General features: G+C 52.2%; 1 protein-coding gene across 2 annotated transcripts in view; it reads left to right on the top strand.

Moving 5' to 3' along the window:
* The first annotated feature begins 740 nt into the window (after positions 1 to 740).
* SFSWAP (splicing factor SWAP) overlaps positions 741 to 24,014 on the top strand; it is a 70,447-nt gene continuing 47,173 nt past the window's right edge. The window contains exons 1-7 of one of the 2 annotated variants that reach the window (XM_058691530.1): positions 741 to 1,106; positions 3,698 to 3,867; positions 4,447 to 4,578; positions 8,988 to 9,073; positions 14,255 to 14,480; positions 15,909 to 16,021; positions 16,462 to 16,594. In XM_058691530.1, the coding sequence (XP_058547513.1) occupies positions 889 to 1,106; positions 3,698 to 3,867; positions 4,447 to 4,578; positions 8,988 to 9,073; positions 14,255 to 14,480; positions 15,909 to 16,021; positions 16,462 to 16,594 (1,078 nt within the window). In that variant the 5' untranslated portion in view covers positions 741 to 888. The remainder of the gene's footprint in view (positions 1,107 to 3,697; positions 3,868 to 4,446; positions 4,579 to 8,987; positions 9,074 to 14,254; positions 14,481 to 15,908; positions 16,022 to 16,461; positions 16,595 to 24,014) is intronic. The other variant, XM_058691531.1, reaches the window with a different exon arrangement.

A 24,014-nucleotide genomic window follows, 5' to 3' on the forward strand; every position in this document is an offset into this window, starting at 1 on the left:
CGAAGTAGGCGGGATGAGTGAGGGTCCGGGTCTCCAGGACCGAGAAGTTACCAGAACCTCAGAAAGGTGAAGCGATCGCCCTGGACAGGACGTGGCCCGGGCCCTTCTTCAGACTCCCCCTGCCCCCGGACGCCCAGGCCTGGGCCCCGAGCTGCCTGGCGCCCCCAGGCCCTTGACCCCCGAGCTCCCCGCACCCCCCCCCCCCAGGCCCTTGACCCCCGAGCTCCCCGCACCCCCCCCCCCCCAGGCCCTAGCCCCCAATCCCCCAGGCCCTGGGCCCCGAGCTCCCCGGCCCCCAGCCCTTCGCCTCAAGAGCTCCACAGTCTCAGAACCCCCCGGTTCCCCGGGCCCCGAATCCCCCCGGCTCCCGACCCCCCAGACCCCTGCCCCGGTCGCAGCGGCCGGGAGACCTCGCACAGACGCAGGGAGGGGCCGCCCCGCCGAGCCGCGCACTCGACCTGCGCAGCACCCGCCCTTCTTCCGCCCAGCGCCCGCCGGCCTGATGCAGGTAGCGGGCAATCCGGCGCCGCGCTTTCGCCACTGCTCTGGACAATTGTTTGAGAAAACTAACGCTAAACATGCACTGTCCTCTGACCACATCAGCTCCCACCGTGGCGACGCCTCCGAATGCAAAAGGCTAAAGCCAAAATACTTTCTAGCGGTTCAAACGGCTCCGAAGGGTAGCGAATCTGCGGAAGCTGCTCGCCGGAAGTAGGGCTGCCCGTCGCCGGAAGTTGCGCTTCCTCCATTTTGTTGCCCGCTATGGCGGCGGTGTCGAGTTTGGGCCCGGGATGCGGCGCTTTTGACTGAGGGGGTAGGCCAGGCGGAGGCATTGGGGACATCCGCGCGGCGCAGAAGAGGACCAGCCTGGACGCCGGGGACGCTGTCATGTACGGCGCGAGCGGAGGCCGTGCCAAAACGGAGAGGAAAAGCGGCGCGAAGGAGGAGGCCGGACCCGGAGGTGCCGGCGGTGGGGGGAACCGAGTGGAGCTGCTGGTCTTCGGCTATGCCTGCAAGCTGTTCCGGGATGATGAGCGGGCCCTGGCCCAGGAACAGGGACAGCACCTCATCCCCTGGATGGGGGACCACAAGATCCTCATCGACAGGTCGGTTCCTCCCCCCACCCGTCGGTCCTCCCCTTCCCTCGCCCGCTTGATTTCGTCTGATGTTGACTTGATGGCCAGGACTAAAGAGGGTTTTGTGGAGCCAGCGGGGATCCGGGGGACCCCCTCCTCTGTCCTTACATCCCCCTGGTTTTAGAGGGAGGGGGACGGTGAAACCTGCCCTAAGGCACTGGCTGGAGTTGCGTGCCGTGTCTGTCGCCGGAGGGATCGTCTCTGCTCCTGCAGCCCCTCGCGACCCCTCACCCCTGTCACTGGTTCCAGTTGGCCACTCCACGCGGTGGAAGCTGCCGGTGCCTTGGCCTCCCCTGACCCGCGTTGCCTTGGGGTCGTGCGCTGCCTCCCTACGCGCGGCGCTCCCACAGCTCCGTGTGGTGGGAGGACACCCCGAAACGCCGCACACTGAGGCCGCGCGGTTAGAAAACTTCTCGGGCCCCCAGAGTGCGCCTCGAACCTCGTAAGCCCCCGGCGCCCTCTGTGGAGCGCCCGTATTTTGCCGGCGTGACATTTGACTCCGTCAGCCTCCCCCCTCCCCCACCCCGTGATAATCTGACTGGTTTGAGTGATTCAGACCAGGGGGCGAAGTTGCCAATCAGTTGGAAGCCAGTTGACTTCGTGCAGACACTGGCTTTGCTCCTAGAGGTAGTGTTCTTAGGGCTGGTTTCACGGTCTCTTAAAACCGAAGGGCGGAACTGGGATATAGATGTGTTTCTTTTCAAATCAAACCTGCTTTAGGTCATCTCCCCGGAGGGTGTTCAGCCGCTTTGGGCAGAGGGGTACTGGGGTCGGGGACATCTAAAGATGTTTGATTTGAAAAGGATGGCGTTACATGGTGTAGGCCGTTTGCTCCCCTCTCCCCCCCCATGTTTTCAGTCCCCCTTTCTTTCCTTCTCCTTCTTGGGGTTTTTGTTGGTTTGGTTTTTTTTTGTTTTGTTTTGTTTTTTTTGCCGGTTTGGCAACTCTGCTTCTGGGGCCCGGACTGAAAAGCTAAGGATGACCAGCCATTTAACTGTGGAATAGTCTCTCCGAGTGAAGGAAGCCCGTCGTTTGATTAAAGCTGGATTCTACAAAGCCCTGGAACGTGACTGTAGGGATGACCTGTGCGCTGGCCAAAAAATGGACACATTAATGACCAAATAGGCCTTTTTCCACCCCTGACATTTCCGTTTGGAGTTAGATCTAGGCAACAGTGACTCTTGAAGGGAGGGCTGCCGGATCGGTCCGGACGGGACGCCTCGCCCTCCTCAAACATGTTGTGCCTTTAAACCGTAGTTTCTATCGAACGAGGTTGCCTGAGCTGTCAGGCGGCTTGCTTTTCCAAAGCGTTACCTGTGCTATTTGTTATGAAAATTTGGTCAACGGTGAAGTCTGAGCTCTTTATGCAGTTTTCCTTATCGTTCTGTACGTGACTGGAGTTAGGCCTTCCGTGAATGGGGAGCAAACGCCACACATGTACATGTGTAATAGTTTCAAATAATGATCTACATTTGTAAGTTAAGGAGGTTTACAGCAAAGTAAAAATAATTTTGCAATTTAATAAAATGCAATAACTTGGCTACTCTGGAATTTTGGCCTTTTTCTTATAAATGTCTTTTTTGTTCTGTTTTTTTAAGTACCTTTTGGTCCTCATGACAAAAGTCAGCGTTAAAAAATTAGGCAGACTTTTGTGTGTGCCTCTGTCTATTTTTTTGCAACTCTAAACCTGAGTGTTTCTGGCTCTCTTACTCTTTGATGTTGCGTGTCGACAGCAGCTTCGTTGCATTATTATGTTAAAAATATAGCAGAAAGTGCTCTTATTCCTAATGTGGCCCAAGTGCCTCTTGGTCCATGCAAGTAAACACGGATGTGTCTTCACGTACGTTGTTTCCTCGGGGAATAAAGTTCAGAAGCGAATAAGCCACACCTTCTCATAGTTTTGCTCTGTTTCCGGTGAACCTCCTTAAACTGCATGTATATGTCACTGTTCCTATGTATGTGTGTCTCTCTATCACATAACCCAGCACTTATTTCCTCAGCCAAGTGGCTAGGGGGCGAGCCTAGCCAAGATTTTACCTCCAATGGACGCAAGTTTCTTTGGTGAAGATCTCTCCTGAGAGTTCGGGACTAGCAGAAAGAAGCGAGGAAATTTCGACCGTTGGGTTCTTACGGATAGGTATTTATGTATTCGGTTTGTGTGAATGTAAGCTATGATATTTGACTTTCCAGAAATTTTTTTTTTTTTTTTTTTTTTTTTTTTTTTTTTTTTTGGCAAATGGCATTGAATGGTTGACCAAACCATAAACGGTAAGCTCTGCCAGTGACGTGGATACCCTTTATGCTATTAAAGGATCGTTTACCTTAATTATAAGTTTTATCTTATTATACCGAGGAATTTAGACTTTGTTAAGATAACTTGAGTTTAAAAGTAGGTGAGATGTGATTAGCCAAATTAAATATAGACCCGAGAGGATTTTTTATGTTTGTTTCCTTATTTTTATTTCTCTGTTTTAATCGGTAAGTATACATGTGTGAAACGTCGCACACACACCCATCTCGACGTTACCTTCTTTCTGTTGACCAGCTTGTTCATATTACAGATACGATGGGCGCGGTCACCTGCATGACCTTTCTGAGTACGATGCTGAGTACTCCACGTGGAACCGTGACTACCAGCTCTCTGAAGAGGAGGCACGAATAGATGCCGTGTGTGATGAGGAGAGGTATTTAGCCTTGCATACGGACTTGCTTGAGGCGGAGGCGAGGCAAGGTACTGCTCAGGACAAACTTACTTCAAAGCAACACACTTTACAAAATTTTTTAAGTGTTTAAAATTTACTCCCATTCATTTTTTTATACTCACTCTTTCTGATATTATCTTGACAGTACCCAGTGGATTGGAAAAACAGGAGTCTTTGCGTTCTGAGAGGACCTCAGGATAGTTTATATATAGAGCCACAGAGAATTTTCCCAGCTTTTGAGGGCAGACTGGGATTTGAAAAAACAAAAACCAAACTCTTTAATTGTTCTTCTTTAACAGTATCGTATAAACTAAAATTGATGTTCTTGTCTCTGCCTTAATCTTTAATACGGTTCTTACTCCCCACATTTCTCAGCAGGAAGAAACTTTCCACAAAAGACGCGTATCCTGCTGTCTGTGGTAAACGTGTACTGGCAAAAGTACATATTGATCGATACGAAGTGTGAATTTCTCAAAACGTTTTTGCCTCAAAAAGAGGTTGACAAAAGCGTGTTGTATGCTTTACTGACAGCTGCAACTTTAGAAATGTGTAAACTTTTTCTCCGTAAACTTCCGCCCTTGTTAACAAAACTCTCGTTTTTGTTCAAGAGGAAGAATACAAGCGGTTGAGTGAGGCACTGGCCGAGGACGGGAGCTACAACGCAGTGGGGTTCACTTACGGCAGCGATTACTACGACCCATCGGAACCCACAGAGGAGGAGGAGCCTTCCAAACAGAGAGGTGAGAGGAGAGGGCTGGCCCGGTGGCACGCCGGTGGTGGCGCATGGCCCGCGGAGCGGTCACGGCCAGGCAGTTGGGCCATCGCTGTGACACCAAGCTCCGTGAGGCTCCGTCTTAGGGTGAAACCGAGCGAGGAGCTAGACAGTGAGTGTCCGGGGCGGTGGAAAGTGCGTCCAGACTCGTCCGCACAAGACTTGGGTCTCGTTGCCTTTTTGCTCACTTCTCTCTGACCCGGGTGACTGGCACTTGCTCAGCCTGGATCCTTCGTTTCTGAGCCGGTCACGAGTGCACTGACATTCGTAGGGATTCGTTCTCGGGGCGTTAGAAGGACAGGCGTTCATGACCTTCACGTGAACCTGCTTCACCCCCCCCCCCCCAACCAAAATAATGACAAGTTCCAGTAGAAGGACGCCTGTGGAGTCACTTCCCTCCAAACGTGAAAGAGCACAAGGTAGGCTCAGTAGGACCTGCAGTATCCACTTAGCTTGGTGTTTTACGGTAATATTTATGTAAAATTGAAGATTTTAAAATCCTGCTTTTCTGGATTAATGCTGGGAACTTTGAATATAAAAAAAAAAAAGTGCCGCTAAACACTCGGGACTCCTGTACTACAGACACAGATGTCCTTTGTCACTTCTGTCGGCCATGAGTCATTTGGCCTCGTATGGTAATCACCTGTTAATTATCGGTGACAGTAACACTAACCGGGAACTTTGGGCCTTGATCACCGTATTCAGGATATTCTGTTTAGAGGGAAAGAGAACTTTAGGGGGCCCCTGGATGGCTCAGTTGGTACAACATGCGACACTTGATCTTGGGGTTATGAGTTGGAGCCCCACACTGGGTGTGGAGCCTACTTGAAAAAAAAAATTAGGGGCGCCTGGATGACGCAGTCGGTTAAGCGTCCGACTTCAACCAGGTCACGATCTCACGGTCCGTGGGTTTGAGCCCCGCGTCAGGCTCTGGGCTGACGGCTCGGAGCCTGGAGCCTGTTTCCGATTCTGTGTCTCCCTCTCTCTCTGCCCCTCCCCCGTTCATGCTCTGTCTCTCTCTGTCCCAAAAATAAAAATAAAAAAAAAACGTTGAGGAAAAAAAAAAAAAATTAAATAAAAAAAAAATTGATAAAAATATTACAGAGAAGGAGAACTGTAACTTTAGAAACCTATTTAGATGTTTACAGTAATAAACTAGAATCACGTCATACAGGGACTTCGTTTTAGAGTTAACAGTCTATTATTTGTTTCTCTTTAAGTTACAAACCCCCCCGATGAGTATGAAGTGGTTACAGCAGTTTAACGTTGAAACGTGGTCTGCCCTGCGCGCGGTGCGGCTGCGCTGGGTTCTCCTGCCCCTTCACTGGGGGCGGGGGGTCTCCTTGATGGGACAGCACGATGCAGGGCAGATTCACCCAGATCCACCCTTGTTGACCTTCCCCTTGTCCTGCTCATGACTCTGTGGGCAGCAACACAGTCTCTGTCATAGTGCGACTCTGTTCTACGTGCTTCTGGAGAGACTTTTCCACTGTCATGGGAACCGTGTTGAGTCAAAACTTTGTTAAGGTATTCCATACCTTCAGAAGTTACGGTGCATTGGAAGTGTTCTGGCAGGTCTAAGCGGTGAACACTCTCATTCCTTTATCCGGAACAAGTTACCTATGTCAGGGTTCTGGATGGCTGAGGTTACGTTGTCTTCTTTCTGAACCAAGTATGTAAGTGAAGAATCGAAATTTATGAAGGTCAAATGGCTTTTGCAAGATCGAGTGACAAATCCATAATATTGGAAAAATCCGTAATGGTAATTTCTTAACGCTCTGGATTAGAGATCAGCAGACTACCCCCGTTGGCGGGTTTTTGTAAATGAAGTTTCATTGGCACACAGCTCATTTGTTGATGGTGTCTGTGCGGCCTCAACAGCAGAGTGGAGTAGTTCACCTAGAAACCATCTACAGCCAGAAATGCTTACTGTCTGACATTCAGGAAGTTGCCAGCCCCTGTTACAGGGGTTAGAATATTGTTTCCATGAAATTAAACTTTGTTATAATTACTGAGTTTTAAGACTTTCAACGTGACTTTGTTTCTCTTTGAAGTTTTAGTATACTTTCTCTTTAACAGAAAGTTCTCTAGCATTATATACTTTTTTTTTTTATAATCATATTTTCAGGACTTTGCTTTATATGGTGATTAATTTTTTTAAGGAAAGTTGGGCCCGTGTGAAACTTACAGCTTGACTTTCTGAGTTTAACTTATGTTAATACAGATAAAATGCCACGTGTATTTTTTTAACATTTATTTATGTATTTTTATCTTTTAAAAAATTTTTTAATGTTTATTTTTGAGAGAGAGAGAGACAGACAGACAGACAGAATCTGAAGCAGGCTCCAGGCTCTGAGCTGTCAGCACAGAGCCTGACGCGGGGCTCGAACCCACGAACTGTGAGATCATGACCCGAGCTGAAGTTGGATGCTTAACCAACTGAGCCATGCAGGCGCCCCAAAATTTATTTATTTTTAGGAGACAGAGCATGAGCCGGGGAGGGGCAGAGAGAGGGAAACAGAGAATCCCAAGCAGGCTCCAGGCTCTGAGCTGTCAGCACAGACTCCGACGTGGGGCTCGAACCCATGAACTGGGAGATCGTGACCTGAGCTGAAGTCAGTTGCTTAACAACTGAGCCACCCAGACGCCAGTAAAATGCCATATGTATTAAACACACACGCACACAAGCATGTGTACCTGCACACGCACACGCACGCACACACACACACACACACACACACACACACACACAATATAGAACTCAGTTTGTTGCCCAATGCCACTAACAACAAAGTTTCACTTCAGTGTTGCATTATTAAAAAGGGTGTTTTTGTTTCATTTTGTTTTATTTTCGTTTTCCAGCACCCTCAATGTGTCTGAATATTCCTTGATTTTCAGTTACTCTCGTCCTGGCATTTTTGAACATTTTAGGCTCTGTGCTGCTAACAGGCTTTGTGGTGCCTTTGTGTCAGTGTGTCAGCCCCTCCTCCTTCCGCAGCAAATTGTCTTCGGCCTGGTTCGTGTCCTGCAGATTCTCACAATTTTTTATCATCATTCAGTATCTTTTTTATGAAAAAAGATCATTTGAATCCGAGTATCGTGTTGGTTTTTTATTCTGTGCCGCTAAAGCCATTTTCTGTGAAGTAAGGTGTGTTCAGACAGAGCTCTGTGTAACCCACCTGTCCCCAACAGCCCTTTTGAGTCCGGTGCCTTTGTTTGGTGTGCGGCATCACACTAAGGAAAGCCTGCTCAAGAGGTGAAATTTCCATCATTCTGTCATTGTAGGCTACAGTACAACTTGCATTTTTATACACACGCCTTTGGCTCCACGCCCAAAGAGACTGAGATTTAAAGTTGCTTCTCGACATGTTGCAAACCAGTGTCTCTGGGGTCCCCCAGTTGCACTGTCATTTGGTTACTGGACGCTGGGGTTGCTGACCAGAGGAAGTTTCTAGGCCCCAGTGAATCTCCGGTTCTTAGGAGAGAACAGGATACGCAGGCACAAAACAAGTGGACGGCGTTAAAGAATTCTTAATGGAATTTATGATCTGCCTACATTACATCAGCCTTTTTAGGTACAGGGAAACCTGCTTGAAATCCCTCCTTGGCCTTGTGGAAGAATTAGGTTTGGTGGAAAACCTTTGAAATTGTTCATCTTGTCAAGAAACTTCATTGTACATGGTGAAAACACTTGTTTTGATGAAGATTCATGTTTATTTAATGTCGGTTTTTGAGAGAAAACCCTAGGTATTGAGTCCCTTGCAATGTTGGCTTTTGTAAGTTTTCTACTGTGTTTGTACACGTCATTAATCCTCTTGGTGGGTGACGCCCTGAGTGACTAAGGCACGTAGGTACCTTGTGCCGAAAGTTGCAACGTGCGGAGGGTGCCTCGCCTCCCACACGGCAGACAGGTGTGCGCGAAACGAGCTGATTATTTGCGGTAGGAGGTCGTGGGCTTGGGTGGAGAAGCCTTGGCAGCTGCGCTGAAGGCCTGTACGACTCGGTGAAGGTGAAACCATTCGTTCCTGTTGGAATTGAGCACCCGTGCTGTGCCTGCCCCCCTGGGGTCCTACGGAAACCGCTCTCGGAGGGGGGCTCGCCCGCTCGGAGACAGGGCTCAGCAGCGCCACCTACACACAGATCGCAGAGCTGGGGAGGGGGAGCTGGCGGCGGACCGAGTGCCTTGGTAAGCAGGGCCCCCGGTGGCGGGGGCGCCTGCGGGGGTGGGAGGGGAGACGGGAATGGGTTTCCAGAGGTAATGATAGGAGGGCAGAGAGCCAGGTAACGCCCCTCCCGGCTCGGCCTCCATTGTGTACTGTCTGTGGCTGCCTTCTTCCCGATGGTTGTTCTGAACTTTGACATTTTCTTCTGACGCAGAAAAAAACGAGGCTGAAAACATAGAGGAAAACGAGGAGCCTTTCGTCGCCCCCGTGGGGTTGAATGTGCCGCCTGACGTGGAGCTGGTATGTTTTCCACTTCACAGCACCGTCCGTCGTGATCCCTGTGAGTCAGGAGGCACTGCTTGTGCGAGACCCCCCTCGTGGTCATGATGGCTAGGTTTTAAGGCCTTCAAACTATTTGTGAGTTAATGGAGGAAGCCCCTCCCCCGCCCCATTTTCCTCTAAAGAGAGAGGGAGGAATCCCAGCAGAATGGCTAGACCAGCGCATCAGGGGCTTGAGGAACTGGGTCAGAGGCCACGGGGTTGAGTGGCGCGGTTGGCGGTGAGTAGGCTCTTAGCCACATCCAGACATAAAAACAGTCTCGCTCAAGGTGGCCTGGCTTTCAGTGAAGGTACCTGGTCCCGGGTTTTGCTGGGGTGGCTCCTGTGGGCCCTTGAGTTGTAGGTCTTTACCTTAGGTGTCCTGGGTGCTCTTGCAGCCAGGCTTCCTGTCCCCTGTGATCAGGGCCCTGGGGCACCTCCGGGCTGCCCTGGCACTCTGCAGCTAGAGTCGGTGGAGTGGAGTCTGATTCACGCTCACCTCGCACAGCAGCTTCAGCTCGAGCCTGACCAGTTCGGGCTGAGCTGTAACGGGTGTCACTGAGGGTGGCCTGCGGTCCTGGCGTGCTCCGGCTGCTTGATCTGCCGTATCGTGAGGCCGAGGACCCTGAGCGATACCTCCTGTTCCCGTTCCCCTCTCACAGGCGAGGGAGAGGGAAGGACGTGGCCGTGCACATGGCAGGCAGGGACTCACACCCCCGGTCCCCGTGCTCGATGGGGTTTTTGTGTGTTCAGGAGGGACGTTGGGAGTATTTCTGCTGTGTGTGCGTGCTCGGGAGGGATATTGGCGCTCAGTGTGGCTTTTCTGTGACGTCTTCCTCCTGGGTCACTAGGGCCGCGGATGCAGGTGTTCTGGATTCTTGCTCGTGCCCTGTGTTCTTCTGAGCCTCCGGGTGGACAGCGGGCGCTGAAGCTGCCCGTGAGGGTCTCATCCTCTCCACACTCGGCCTGTGTTTGCTGCCCTGGCCGCTCGTTTCCGGGTGATGATGGCCCGGGACACAGAGCAGCCCTGCCCCCACCCCATCCGTCCTCTGTGTGCGCTCACCCTGCCTTTTGCTGCCTTCTTTCACGTACGAGCCACATGCTTTTGGGTTTTGCTGAATGCAGTTACTACTTACGTCTGCCTCCCCGTTTCCAGCACTTACCAGTTTGTTGTAGCTAAAGCTGGAAATGTCCTCTGAACATCTGATATCCTAGGACTCGTATTAATACGTTTTCTGTGTATTGTTATGGGTTGCATTCTTGTTCTGGAACATGCTCTTAATTCTACGCGAGAGACCCATTAAAAATGGGTTGCTCCCTTACCTATATTTAATGCTAAAAGCTTTTATTTAAGGTTGACTACGTGGAATTTTGTTTATTTTTATGTGAAAGATTATTTTTAAACTTTCATGCAGATATAAACACAGAAGCGTGATAGATTTTATCGCATTGTTCACTTCCTATTAAAATACGTAACGGCTGTATATCCTGGGCCAGCGTAAGCTTCACTGAGCTGTTTAATGGTCTGCTGGAGCTAAGAATAGTCGCTCCCCACTGGAGAGCAGATAGTCATTTGCTGTGTTCCCCTTAAAGAGTCCTTGTGATATTGTTACGGTGCAGCCCCTGGAGCGGGAGATGGTTGGATTGTGTGGAAGCCGTTGAGTGCCCGTCGGGGCGCTGGAGGCAGCGCTGTCTTCCTTTGTGCTGGTGTCGCTCTTGGGAGCACTTGTGATTTGGGGGCAGTGGCTCGTACACGCTGCACGTCGTGATGTCCCCATTAGCGGGCGAGCGGAGCAGACAGAGGTGCCTGTGTCGGGGATTAATGCCGGGATCGCCGGCTCGTACGCAGAGAGGGGATTGCTGTCTCCGTGGGCGGGGGTCGCCCTCGCTCGGTAAAGAAAGCGGGCGCCCTAGGGGATTCTTGACGTTTAAACCAGGCTTTTGGATTAGAGCCTAATGAGTCCAGGCTCCGCGGGGTTTGTGTGAAGAGTGAGGAGTAGTTAGAAGGCACGGCGCTCCGGGAGGTGCGTGCTGACCTTTGCTCCAGATGGGCCGCCGCGGGTGCTGGCCACCGGTTCTGTCCTCGGTCAAAGCCCGGCAGCCGTCCTGGCTCCACCTCCTGCTGGGCCTCTAGACCGCCACCCCCGAGTGACCCCACAGCGTTGTGTTCGCTTCTCCCGGTGGTTGGGCGTGTTTTTTCGGGTCGCAGGGGAAGCAAGGACCTGTTTCTCCCCGAGTGTGTAGCCTGGCATCACTTGTCCCAGCGTGTGCTTTCGGCCCCGTGTCCCCTTCTCGGGGACCTGCCTGCCCGTCTTGGTCACCTCCCGAGTCCTGCCCACACCCGGAGCACCACCGGGAAGGCGGAGGGAGTGTCCCCCAGCCCCCAGGACGCTGCGGTGCGCAGAGTCACGTGTCACTGTGGTCAGCCGTGGGGGCTGGCGGTGCTGCCCCGTGGGCCCCGGGAGACGCGCTCGTTGGGGCACACTTGGTAAACCAGAGGACGAGCAGGGAAGGATTCGGTGTGCGATTGCCGTCACGTGCGGCACTTGCGTCTCTGGGTTAGGGACAGCGCGTGCTTACCGTTGGTTGGCTGCGTGCCGCGTACCCGGTGCTTTGCTCATGTTCTCGCTCCGTCATCGTGGTCCCAGTAGCTCTGAGGCAGGGGCGGCTGTCAGCCCGTTTGCACGGGAGAGACGTTGAGGTTTAGAGTGTGAGAGAGTAACTCTGAGCCTCTGAGTCCGGCTGGATCGATGGTTCACATTAGACTATTATTTTCATCCTAATTCAGGGCCTTTGTCGCCACGGGATGGGAGTTGGAGCAAAAAGCAATGTGATTTATTTCTGCATTCCCGAAGAGTTCTTGCCTTTTTCTTGGGACTGGTAGGGACTTTCCGCGCCGCTGAGCACGTCTGATGTGTGCCGTGCGCGTGTGCTGCTGACGCCTCTCACAGAATGAACGTATTTATGAAGTCATACGTGTCATTATGTTCCATTGCGACGTCAGCATTTTGAATCTTGTTTTTGGAAGTCCCTTCCTAACCCTAAGATTTTAAAAATATTTTGCTATGTTTGCTACTGTTGTGTCTATCGTTTTGTTTTTACAATTGAAATGTCATCCGATGTGATGTGTATTTCGGGCTGAGTCAAGTGGGTATTTCATTTTTCCTCCCCTGATCGTAGAGGAGGAGGGGGCCAGCCTAGCTGCTCCCGGGGGCCCTCACCTCTGTTCCCTGAGGTTCCGGCCCCGCACTGCAGCAGCATTTTCCAAAGCTCTTAGGAAACTTTACACTGATGTGGGCTTCCGCACCACGCGTAAGATTCCCCCACTGCCCAGTGTCTGCCCGCAGGTGTTAGAGCCGCGTCTGTGTCAGTGTGATTCAGGAGGAGTGAGGACGTGTCAGCCCACCTTCTTGGGCCCAGTCCCTTCCTTCAACCAAAGGTTTCCCCCTTTAAATAGGACAAGCATTTCTCCCTTTATCAGTCTTCATGACACAAGCATTTATATATGTCCTCGAAATCCCAGTGTATAGTGGAGACGATCGTGGTATTAAACGGAACGGGATTTATGTAACACTTACGCGACAGAGCAAAGAATGTTTCCAAACCAGGTGTTGGGATCTCATCCACTTGCTCTGGTAGCAAGTCGGGAAGTATGTTCGTAATGTGCTTCGTTTTTCTGTAGTAATGACTTTGCTTTGTAAGCGCTGTCTTTTTATTTATCTATTTCTGAGAGAGAGAGAGAGCGAGCATGAGCAGGGGAGGGGCAGAGAGAGACAGAATCCCCAGTTGGCGTGTCACTGTCTGCGCAGATCCCAATGCGGGGCTCCCACTCAGGAGTTACGAGATCGTGACCTCAGCCGAAATCAAGAGTTGGACGCTTATCCAACTGAGCCACCCAGGCGCCCCTGTGACCGCTATCTTTTTAACTGCCGTGACGTTGTATCATAAATGGGCGTATTTTTAAGAAATCTTAAACCGGCCGGTTAGTTTGGTCAGCAGAGAATACCTCTCCGTGGAGGGGGTGGATCATAGTTTCCTTTAAAGGTCATTATCCTAAAGTCATCATTAATGATTGATGTGTGTGTGGAACACGGTCTCAAAGATTAATCTTCCTGTTAGCCAGAGCCATTGAACGTTTGCCTCAGGATCCATACTTCAGGCACAGTGGGACTTTGACATGGAATCTGGGTGATTTTGGAATCGGTAAATAACCTTAATTGTAGGTACTTATTCTATTTAAGTGTGAAGGACTTTATTCAGGAATTAATCTGGGAATTAAGGCATTTGTATTTTATGAAGGATGTGGTTCTGAAATTACAACAAGCATCTTGAATACTTCGCGCCCATCTTTAATGAATAGTTTCCCGCTTTATTTGCATGCAATTTCCAAGTGTTAATCTCTTCCTTGTCATTACAAGTGTTTTCGGAGTGTGGAGTATGGCTTCCAGCATCTGGTCTGACAGCTCTGGTTGTGGGTGGGGAGTGCCAAGCGCCACGCAGTAGAAGAAACTTAGCGGCAGCGCGGGCAGGAGCAGGAGACCGGCGGCAGGGTCTGATCCTGGTAGTAACCCCTCCTGGAGGCGGGAGCACTCGCTCTGTTCCGCTCTGTTCCCGTGGGTGAGAGCCTCCCTGTTGGGGCCGGACCACACCCACGTGGTGAGGAGAGGTGTAGGGTGCGGGAGCAGGTGAGAGCAGGCGGCCTTCCCCGTGTCTTCGAAAAGGCTGCTTCCCGAGCCGTAAAAACTAGTCCTAGCTAAGAAGGAAAGAGGGGTGATCCCTAGACTCCCGCCAAAGTTGGTGAACGGGTCCCCCCCTCCCTAGAAAGATGCCTGTGTGCGTAATCCGTATACCACTTCTGAGGGTTCACAGCCCCTGATAATATGGAAGCACGGTGACTTGCTGTGAAAAAAGATTGCCTCGGGTCAGTTCTGCGGCCGCTGGCATGGCCTGCCTTGGCCTGGGAGTCGAGTCTTCTCCCCGTAGAATGCTGCAGAATCCAGAAGCAGACCACGTGTCGTGCAAACGGGGGCCGGGCTCTCCAGCCGCAGTGTTTCTTCTTTCCCATCATCAGTGGAAAAACGGGGGTTAGTTCTGTGTTTTAAGTCATGGGGCCAGTGGAAAAGAGGAAAAATTTATAATGTGAATGTGTGTGTTTTCTCATAGCCACCAACAGCCAAAATGCATGCTATCATCGAGCGCACGGCCAATTTCGTGTGCAAACAGGGAGCACAATTTGAGATAATGCTGAAAGCCAAGCAGGCCCGGAACTCTCAGTTTGACTTTCTACGCTTCGATCACTACCTCAACCCCTACTACAAATTCATCCAGAAAGCCATGAAAGAGGGGCGCTACACAGTGCTGGCAGAAAACAGAAACGAGGAGAAAAAGAGTATGTGAGACTCCGTCGTGCGTGGACGCGGGGCCTGTGCGGGGCGGCCTCTGGGAGGGGTAAAACGGCCCTGGTGCGGAGGGGTGGCTGCGGCCTGCACCTCAGCTGCCCAGAGTGTTTGTGCAGCACCCCCCCTCCCCAGCACGGCGTGGTCGTTACACCTGCTCATGCCCCCGGAGGGTGGTGCCCAGCTCTTCTCGACTGAGTCTTGAGAGCGTATGAGATTCTTACCATTCCCGCAGAGAAGTGAACTATAATTAAACATCGATGCTATCAGAACATAATCACCTGGGTTGGAAACGTTCTTTCTCATTTTGCCTGCTTAACATTTCCTGGAGAAAACAGTCTCCTGCTTCTAGAGCGCGTTCTAGCGGTCCACGTGCGCGTGGGGCTTAGGGGCTGAGGTTAGGTTACGCGCACAAAGATGAAAGGTTACTTTGACTGTTACCGTTTTTTTACTCATCTCTACCTCAAGCTGTTGTTTTTATTAACTACCTAAATTTGGGATTCTTACTACAAAGGCCAGTTAACTGTTGCGAATAATATGCGGGACGACAGTGTGTGTGTTAGCCGTTGAATTTTTTTCTCTTCGGCTGGAACGTGATTGTCTTTTTTTTTTTAATTTTTTTTTTTTTAACGTTTATTTATTTTTGAGACACAGAGAGACAGAACATGAACGGGGGAGGGTCAGAGAGAGAGGGAGACACACAGAATCTGAAACAGGCTCCAGGCTCCGAGCGGTCAGCACAGAGCCCGCGCGGGGCTCGAACTCACAGCCCTCACGGACCTCGAGATCATGACCTGAGCTGAAGTCGGCCGCTCAACCGACTGAGCCACCCAGGCGCCCCTGGAACATGATTTTCAAGAACAGTTGTATGAATCTTGCTTGCAGCTCTCATTTTCTCCACGTTTGTTAGTTTTTTTAAGTATTTGTTGCTGTTGTTTTCCCTTTCATCAAGATTCTAGCCTTTTTTCTAGAAAATTAAAATAATTTGGCTCCAGACTCCAGTAAATGCTGGAGGGATGTTGCCAGCTGGGCCGAGGGCGTGCTCCTTTTTTTCTGCCCGGTGTCCTGCTCCAGGGGTCCTTATCACAGGTGTTTGGGGGGCAGATAACCAAGAAACGATTACGTGTAGCTCTGCCTTTGTCTGCTTCTGAGGGTTGTTTTGTTTTGTGTGATATTTATTTCCGGGGGGTGCAGAGAGACGGGGGGAGAGAGAGAATCCCAAGCAGGCTCCACGCTCCGTGCAGAGCCCGATGCGAGGCTTGAACTCACAAACCGTGAGATCATGACTTGAGTCGAGGTCAAGAGTTGGATGCCTTACTGACTGAGCCACCCAGGCGCCCCTGCTTCTTAGTTTTCACGTCACTTATTTGTACCTTGTCTCATTGTACAGCGGGATCTTGAAATCTGCTTTTGTTCCGCAGAGTCGGGGGTCAGCTCTGACAACGACGATGACGATGACGAGGAAGACGGGAGTTACTTGCACCCGTCCCTCTTTGCTTCCAAGAAGTGTAACCGCCTGGAGGAACTGATGAAGGTGTCCATCTTCTGTATTTTTTATGCCGTAACAAAACTTCCGCTCACTTGGTTTTGGGAGCTCGTCAAGCTCGTGTTTCTTTTGTGTCTTACTTTATCCTTGTCGAGGTGTATCTTGCATTTTCGTGTTTTGCTCGGTGCTCCCACTTGTGCCGCGAGTGGTTTTGCTCTGCCCATCCACCCGCCCTCCTTTCCCGAGTGGTCTTGGGGAGGATCGGAGCGTCTTTCCTTGACCCATCCCCCTGGGACTCACGGCCGGCTACACGGAGAGCTCGGCCCCGGCCCGCCCCTGGTGTGCGCGGGCCGGGGCGTCCTGAAGCCCAGACGCTGTGTTCCGATACGCCGTGTTCTGCGGCTACTTGAGCCCGCTCGGCCTCGGAAGAAGTTCCGTGTGACTCAAAACACGGGAAGCGGTGTGATGTGCATCCTCTCTGTCTGCAGCCCTTGAAGGTGGTGGACCCGGATCACCCCCTTGCCGCGCTGGTCCGTAAAGCCCAGGCCGACGGTCCCGCCCCCGCGCCCCCCACGGCAGACGGCGCCACGCAGCCCTCCCAGGTGGAGTACACCGCTGACTGTGAGTACCTCGCTGGGCGCCTCCGGCCTGCAACCCGCTGCAGAGCTCACCCCGTGGGCGCGAGACGGGGATGCGGGGCCGGCCCGGGTGCTGTGAGGGGCGCGGGGCGCGGGGCCCCGGGCCTGCACGCTCAGCCCTCTTTAGCCCGCGGCCTCATCCCTTTGCCTGTCACCTAATGTTGGCAGATGGCCGCTCCGTGTCCTGCATCAGCTCTGTATCCGGGAGGGTGAAGGACACGGGCAGGGGCGGAAAGTAGGTGCCCGGTGACTTTGTCCTTCTTCAGAGACCTCCCCGGAAGCCGCGCCTGGCATCTCCCTTCAGCCCTCACAGATGGGGAGGTCTCGCCCGGTGGCCCCGGCCCGCAGCAGGGGCTGGAGCCTGACCTGTCGCAGCCCCGACCAAAGTCAGAGCTCCGTTAGGAAGCACAGGGCGGTGCATGTTGGGGCCTTGCGGTCCTGTCTGCCGCGGTGGCTGTCCCAGAACAGACACAGCTCGAGACTGTCTGCCGTGCCCCTTAGAGATAGTTAGTTGCAGCTCCTGCCTCTCCTGGCTGTGTGGTAGCTCTTTGTTTAATTACCTACAGGTTATTAATGGAGGGCAAATCTTGAGTTTCTATTCAAGGAATTATTTGAAAGTATTTGACCTCGGTCTCATTAACAGATCTTTCTAAGATTTCTGTACCCAGCAGTTAAACCCTGAACGAGAGAAGAGCCCTCAGCTGCAGGGATCTGTGTGCTCATTCTTTACCTGCAGGTCTGACGTGAGGGGCTGTCCGCAAAGCCTGCCCCGTCAGAGTCTGGAAAATCAGCAGGAGATTAATTCTCTTTTTTTTTTTTTAAAGGAGTGCTTTTTTTTTTTTTTTTTTTTTTTTTTTTTAATGTTTATTTATTTTTGAGACAGAGAGAGACCGAGCATGAACGGGGGAGGGTCAGAGAGAGAGGGAGACACACAGAATCTGAAACAGGCTCCAGGCTCCGAGCTGTCAGCCCAGAGCCGGACGCGGGGCTCCAACTCACGGACCGCGAGACCGTGACCTGAGCCGAAGTCGGACGCTCAACCGACTGAGCCACCCACGCGCCCCGATTAATTCTCTTTTAAGACGCGGGCTGCTCGCTGTTTAAGCTTCTGTCGGCCAGCAGCCGTGCCCTCCCACACCTCTCTTCTGCTGCGACACGCGGCAGTGTGTGTGGCTGGTGCTCCAGTAACATCAGCGATTCGAGTGAACTTAGTGCATGTGTCCTGGAAAAACCCTTTACGGGACTTGGGATGTGCGGCGCTCACGACGGGGAGTGCTGTGTGCACACACGGCCACACGGGTGAATCGGGAGTCAGGAGTGACCCACGCTCGTTCGCCAAACAGGACGCTTCTCGGCGTCCTTGTGTTCCTTCTTCAGTCCTGTCGTTGAATCCCTGTCCGTGTGTGTCCCCTGGACCCTGAAGCTATTAAACGGTCTTGCACGGGAAAGGGATAGAGGCTGGGGGCCGGGGTGACCGTCACCTGACCACTGGCTCTGCACATCGCGGTTGTGAGCACGGGTATGTACCGAGGGCAGCGGTGGCGCGGGGCATCTGCAGACCCCCGGACTGGGCAGGAGGGCCGAGTGGCCGCTCTAGGACTCGTGCTCACTGCGGGGGTCCCAGAGCCCCGTTTCCGCCAGGCCCTCCATCAGGCAGGTGTAACTGCGCTGGCTCCCCGCTTGGACCCATGACCTCCTCTCCCCAGGAGGTGCTCCAGCAGGGGGCACCGGTTAGGACCCCTCCTCGGTGAAGTTGTCGTCTTCACATCTCTGGTGCCTCGCAGTACAAGAGTGACCGGCAAGTTGTGAGACGGTGCATTTGGGGCTCGTGCCTGGCGTTACGTTTGCGTGGGGGGCTGACCTCACAGCTAAACTGTCTAAGCCAGCAGAGACGAAAGAGTCCGTGCCGACAGGGCCCCTGGCTGCTTACACGTGGATTGCGGCTGTGCCAGAGGCAGAGGCCGAGTTCCAGATTTTGCAGAGAAGCGAGAAATCCAGAATGTTTATGGGAAATATCTCGATTTACAAATGTCAGCGATGAACTCATATTTTGTAAAAATAGAAGGCAGTCTAAGAAAAAACACAGCAAAGTGGGTGCTGCTTGTAGGCGTCCCCCTGTGTCCAGCCTCAGCCATAAATGTGGCAGGGGTCGTGGGCGTGGGGGTAGTGGAGTGTCACGGAGCTCCTCTGTGGAGACTGCCCTCGGCAGTGGTCAGCGGTTCCTAGAGGCTCGGAAAGGGGGCTGGGAGGTGTCCCGATTTCCTGTAGACCCCTCATTACCGGAATGAGAGCAGGCTCGCTCTTGTGGAGGACTAGGTGAGGTCAGGTGGGAGGGAGAGGCAGGCTGGGCAAGGAAATGTGCTCCTGAGGGAGGACCCCCGAAGTTTGGCTGTGCAGTGGGAGGGCGGGGAGGGGGGCATGCCTGCTGGGGAATGAGCATCCCGTGAGGGCCCCCGGAGAGCATCAGCCCTTAGGGTCACCGCAGCAGCCAACTGTCCAGGGTCAGGGGCTCGCAGGGTGGGGCAGGAGGCCTGGATGGCTGGACAGACTGATCCAATTTCTAGGAAGAGCCTCAGGCTTGAATTTGGCTCCAGACCAGAATAGTGCCCAGCAGAGACACACGTGAGGTACCTGTGTTCAGGTCCTCAAAGATGTTTTTTTATTCTGTGCGCAGATTCGGGGGCTGTCTAAAAAATAGTGAGCAACAATGTGAAAAATTTTTTTTTTTTTTTAAATTTGAAAAGGAGGCCCAGTAATGGGAAATGAGCCCTATCAGATAGTCTGTGAGCTGCCAGAAGAGAAGAGCTCTCAAGGCCTGACTAGTTGGTGGTTTAAACCAAGTCTGTTGTAAGAGCAGGTCTGGAAGGGGCACCTACAGACCACGTGAACACAAGGTGTGCTCTGGGCCCTTCGGATGGGGTGTCCCCACCTGCCGCGCTGGTCTTCCATCCTTTGCATAAATTGTAATTAAAAACTTCGTTACGGCAGTTTACCTGGAAAAAATCACTTCAGACAAGATCTCTGCTGTGAAAGCAAACAGGCCCAGCCTGAGGAAAGAGGAGCCTCCTGACCCTAGTGTGCAGGGAAGCCAGGAGCTACGGGGGGCGGGGGGGGCACCGAGGCAGAGCCAGCCCGGATGGACGCGGGGGGTGCCCCTCAGCCAAGTGGTGGGCAAGGGCCCTCTCCGGGAAGAGCCTTGGGAAACGGCCCCGGTAGAGCCTCTTTTCCCGGCAGTGCAGCGGCTTCCAGCCGAGGGGCCTGGTGGGACGGCGTGAGGGTGCTTGAACTGATGGCGAGTTATTTCTCTTAAGCCGACAGACAACGTTGTGTTCCACTAATAGAAAAAGTAAGATTAGTTAGGAAGCAGAAAAACTGAGAGATCAGCCACTTTTACAGTCAAGTAGGGAAGAAGTCCACACAAGCTGCTGTGTGAATGATTCGGGAAGGTCACAATGGCCACGCGGTCTTTTTAAAGGGTTTCCCCGGGCCGCTCACCCAAATAGCATCGTGTCTGCACGCTTCGGAGCCCGAGCCCTGGAGAGGGAGAGGCCAGTGTGTCACTTAAACCTGCCTGCAGCACCCGGGAAGACGGCGGGACTGAAGGCGGAGAGGCCTGCGCTTGCGGGCACGTGAGAACCCTGGAGAGATCGAGTCTTGGGATAAAATTGAGGTTTCTGGGTTGTTTGAAGTGTTATTTCACGTTACCAAGTTTGAATTCCTTAATTGTCGAGATGAACTAAAGCACAGGTGAAGCCTGCCGGGCGCGCGATTTTGCGACCTGACGGAGAAGCCAAGGGCCCTTCCTGCCGGTATCCGCACCGAGTGCCCCCGGCCACGGGTTTCTAGTCAGTCTCCAAACACAGGGAAGGCAGGAGCTACAGGGATAGGCCTCACAAGCGAGATTTCTAGTGCCGGTGGAAGACCGAGCCGCCCCACGTGTCCCCGAATAGCCGTCGGCGCGCAGGGGCAGGGCCAGGGGCGAAGGGGCGGGCGGGCATAGGAGGACAGCACTGTGTTGGGTTCGGAAGTGGGGGGCAGCGCCCCTGACGGGACAGGTGAGAGATGGCCTGCAGGAATGGGGGGGGGGGGGGGGGCTCCATCACCTGCCCATCTGTGCCACCTGGACCGTGGAAGAGCGCAGGGCGACGTGACGCTTGCTTTGAAACTGCATTAGTGTCCCTAGTGAATTCTTTGCAGGTCCACGAGAGCACAGTCTCAAGACTGTCAGCTCTGGTGTCTCTCCAGGCCCCGGCGGTCCCTGTCGCCGCTCTTCCTGCCAGAGCTCGCCTTCCCCTCCTTCCAGGTGGGGTCACCATGCTCTTCCAGCCCTTTCTATCAGCAAGTGTTTAACAAGCCCCTCAGGGTATGCGCGGCCGGTCCTCGTGACTGACTTCTTGCTGATGAGAGGTTTTCCTGGGTTTAGGCAGCCTTGGAAGAAGAGGGCCTATTTTTATGTTTTTATTATTTTTTTCAAATGATTATTTTTGAGAGAGAGAGGGTGCACAAGCGGGAGAGGAGCAGAGAGAGGGACAGAGGATCTGAAACAGGCTCTGTGCCGACAGCAGAGAGCCGGATGCGGGGCTCGAGCTCACGAACCGCAAGATCATGAGCTGAGCTGAAGTCCGACGCTCAACCAACTGAGCCGCCCAGGTGCCTCATGCCCGTTTGTCTTCCAGAAGAATTTTTCCTAAAATCTCCTTATACACAGATGTGTGAAACTGACAGGTTTTTTCCATTCATTAGTCTGACAGTGACTTCCTGTTACTTGGTCATCTCCTGCCCTGTAGCCATAAATCCTTGCTGAAGAGTGTAGTAAATACAATTATGCAGGAAGCAGTAATATTGAAACAGTGCCCGCTAGTATAGCAGGCAGTTTCTTAAAAATAAAATGCCAACCCAGGTTTTTTAAGTGTTTCATTCTGTAAATAACTTAAGTGAATTAAGCCATCTAATGTGGCTAAACTAGGCATACTCTTGCTTCTGCTCTGGTCTTTTTTAAGTGTGATTTTACTGTTGTTCACAGCATTTCTTTTAACTTGCAAAATCATGACCTTGAGGTGCTTTACTTAGTCTCCAAACCCCTTTTTAAAAAAAATGCCTTTGGGGGTACCTGGGTGGTGGCTCAGTCATTTAAGCGTCCGACTTCGGCTCAGGTCATGATCTCGTGGTTCGTGAGTTTGAGCCCCGCATTGGGTTCTGTGCTGACAGCTCGGAGCCTGAAGTCTGCTTCGGATTCTGCGTCTCCCTCTCTCTGTCCCTCCCCTGCTCGTGCTCTGTCTCTCTCTCGCTCTCTCTCTCTCTCAAAAATAAAGATTAAAAAAAATTTTTTTAATGCTTTTGTTGTAAGTCAAGAGACCTAGGAGGAAGAAAGTAAAAGTATTATCCAAGATTCCACCACCCAGAAATAAATACTTTTAGCATTAGGTGAGCATCACTGACACAGTGGGCAACACTGAAGTAATTGTAGTGAAGGAGGAGGACAGTGAGAATCTTCTGTCTGAGAACACACAGGTCATCTTTATGTAAAATATGGATTAGAAAGCTGGGTGTAGTGGCACCTGGCTGGCTCAGTCAGTTAAGCGTCCGACTTCTGCTCAGGTCACGATCTTGTGATGCGTGAGTTTGAGCCCCGCATTGGGTTCTGTGCTGACAGCTCAGAGCCGGGCGCCTGCTTCGGATTCTGTGTCTCCCTCTCTCTGCCCCTCCCCTGCTTGCACTCTGTCTCTCAAAACTGAATAAACATTAAAAAAAAAAAAAATTGAAAAAGAAATATTTGTGTTAAAGTAGAAATAAGCTTTTTAATCTTACTCGAATTTAATAGAAGAACCTATAATCAATAAAGCGTAGTCATTGCCGAACTTCAGATAAAAGTTTCCATACTTGAAGAATTCAGTTCTAGGGGCACCTAGGTTGCTCAGTCTGTTAAGTGTCCAACTCTGGATTTCAGCTCAGGTCATGATCTCACAGTTCATGAGTTCAAGGCCCACATTGGGCTCTGTGCTGACAGCTCAGAGCCTGCTTCCGATTCTCTTTCTGCCTCTCCCCTGGCTCATGCTCTCTCTATGTCAGAATAAATTAATTAAAGGAAAAAAAGGAATTCAGTTCTAGTGATTAGGAAATAAAGAGGTTGAAATTGTAGATTCCTTTTAAAGCTCAGTTTTTATCTTAGATGTTATTAACTGTGAAACTAGAGGAAGTTAAAATAGTCCTAAAATCCCTTCCCTTCACCCCTCCTCTGCCTCCTGATTTTTGAGCAGTAGTACTGTTTCTGTTGTAAGAGTAAGATTTACGTTGTTTGTGGACCAAGATGCCACGTGGTCGGCCTCCGTCCTGAGTGTGAGGGTCTCGCCAGGGTGCCTCTGCTCCATCCAGTTCTTCGGTGTTGTATTTTTGTAGTTTATTTTTATTTTGAGAGATAGCAAGCAGAAGAGTGACAGAGTGAGAGAGAGAGAGAGAGAGAGAGAGAGAGAGAGAGAATCCCAAGCAGTCTCCGAGCCAACATCACAGAGCTCTAACACGAACTGCGAGGTCATGACGCGAGGCAAAATCAAGAGTTGGACACTTAACTGGCCACCCAGACACCCCTCTGCTCCATTCTTTGACTCTTCTCTGGCGATTTGAGTCTCGCGGACACATGTCGTGAGGGTCCTGGTCACATGTTCTCGCTCGCTCGAGAAGCACCCCCTCCCACCTTCGTGTAGAAAGGAAAACTCGTCTGGGTATAAAAGTCTCGGGGAGCGTCTTCTGTCTCCGAGCCCTCTGTAAGCTGCCATCTGACGTGGTCTTTCCTACCCTGAGAAGCCTGCGTCGGCCGGCCATCGCCCCCGACCCGTTGCGCGGGTGTGTTAGCTGCTTGGTTTTCACTAATCGCTCCTGGACCCCATTCTCTGAGATGTCACTGGCACGCGTCTGTGCCCTTCTCACATAGAGAGCAGCTTGGCGGAGGGTTCCGTGCGCAGCCAGCGGGTCCTGGGCTCGGATGTTGCTGTGGAAACGTAGGGGCCGGCTTCTGACCTGGCCTGTTCCCCAGCCGTCCTGGAGTGATCGGCTTCTCATTTCCAGGGAACTGTGTTCTGTCGGGGGCCTCTGGTTCCAGGCGGTGGCACAGGAACAGGCAGCAAGCCCAGCTCCCTCTTCATCTCAGTGGTGGTTTTATTTCCTTTTCTTTGTGCTCCGTGCAACTCTTGTCTCACCAGATTCATCCGTGGCCCAGAAAATGCAAACACTGTGTGCATTCTCTTTATGTCCAGACTCCTGTCTTCGCCGTTCACATGCGGGGCTCGGCTCCCGGGGTCTGGCCACGGCGGGCCTGCGCACTTCACCTTTCCCTTGCCGTCTCTCCCACCCACGTTGGCAGCCCTGCCCCGACCTTTGACCCGATGCTGTGGCGCTTCCCCCTGGAC

This window comes from Neofelis nebulosa, chromosome 11 (assembly GCF_028018385.1).
Source record: "Neofelis nebulosa isolate mNeoNeb1 chromosome 11, mNeoNeb1.pri, whole genome shotgun sequence".
NCBI classification, from domain to species: Eukaryota; Metazoa; Chordata; class Mammalia; order Carnivora; family Felidae; genus Neofelis; species Neofelis nebulosa.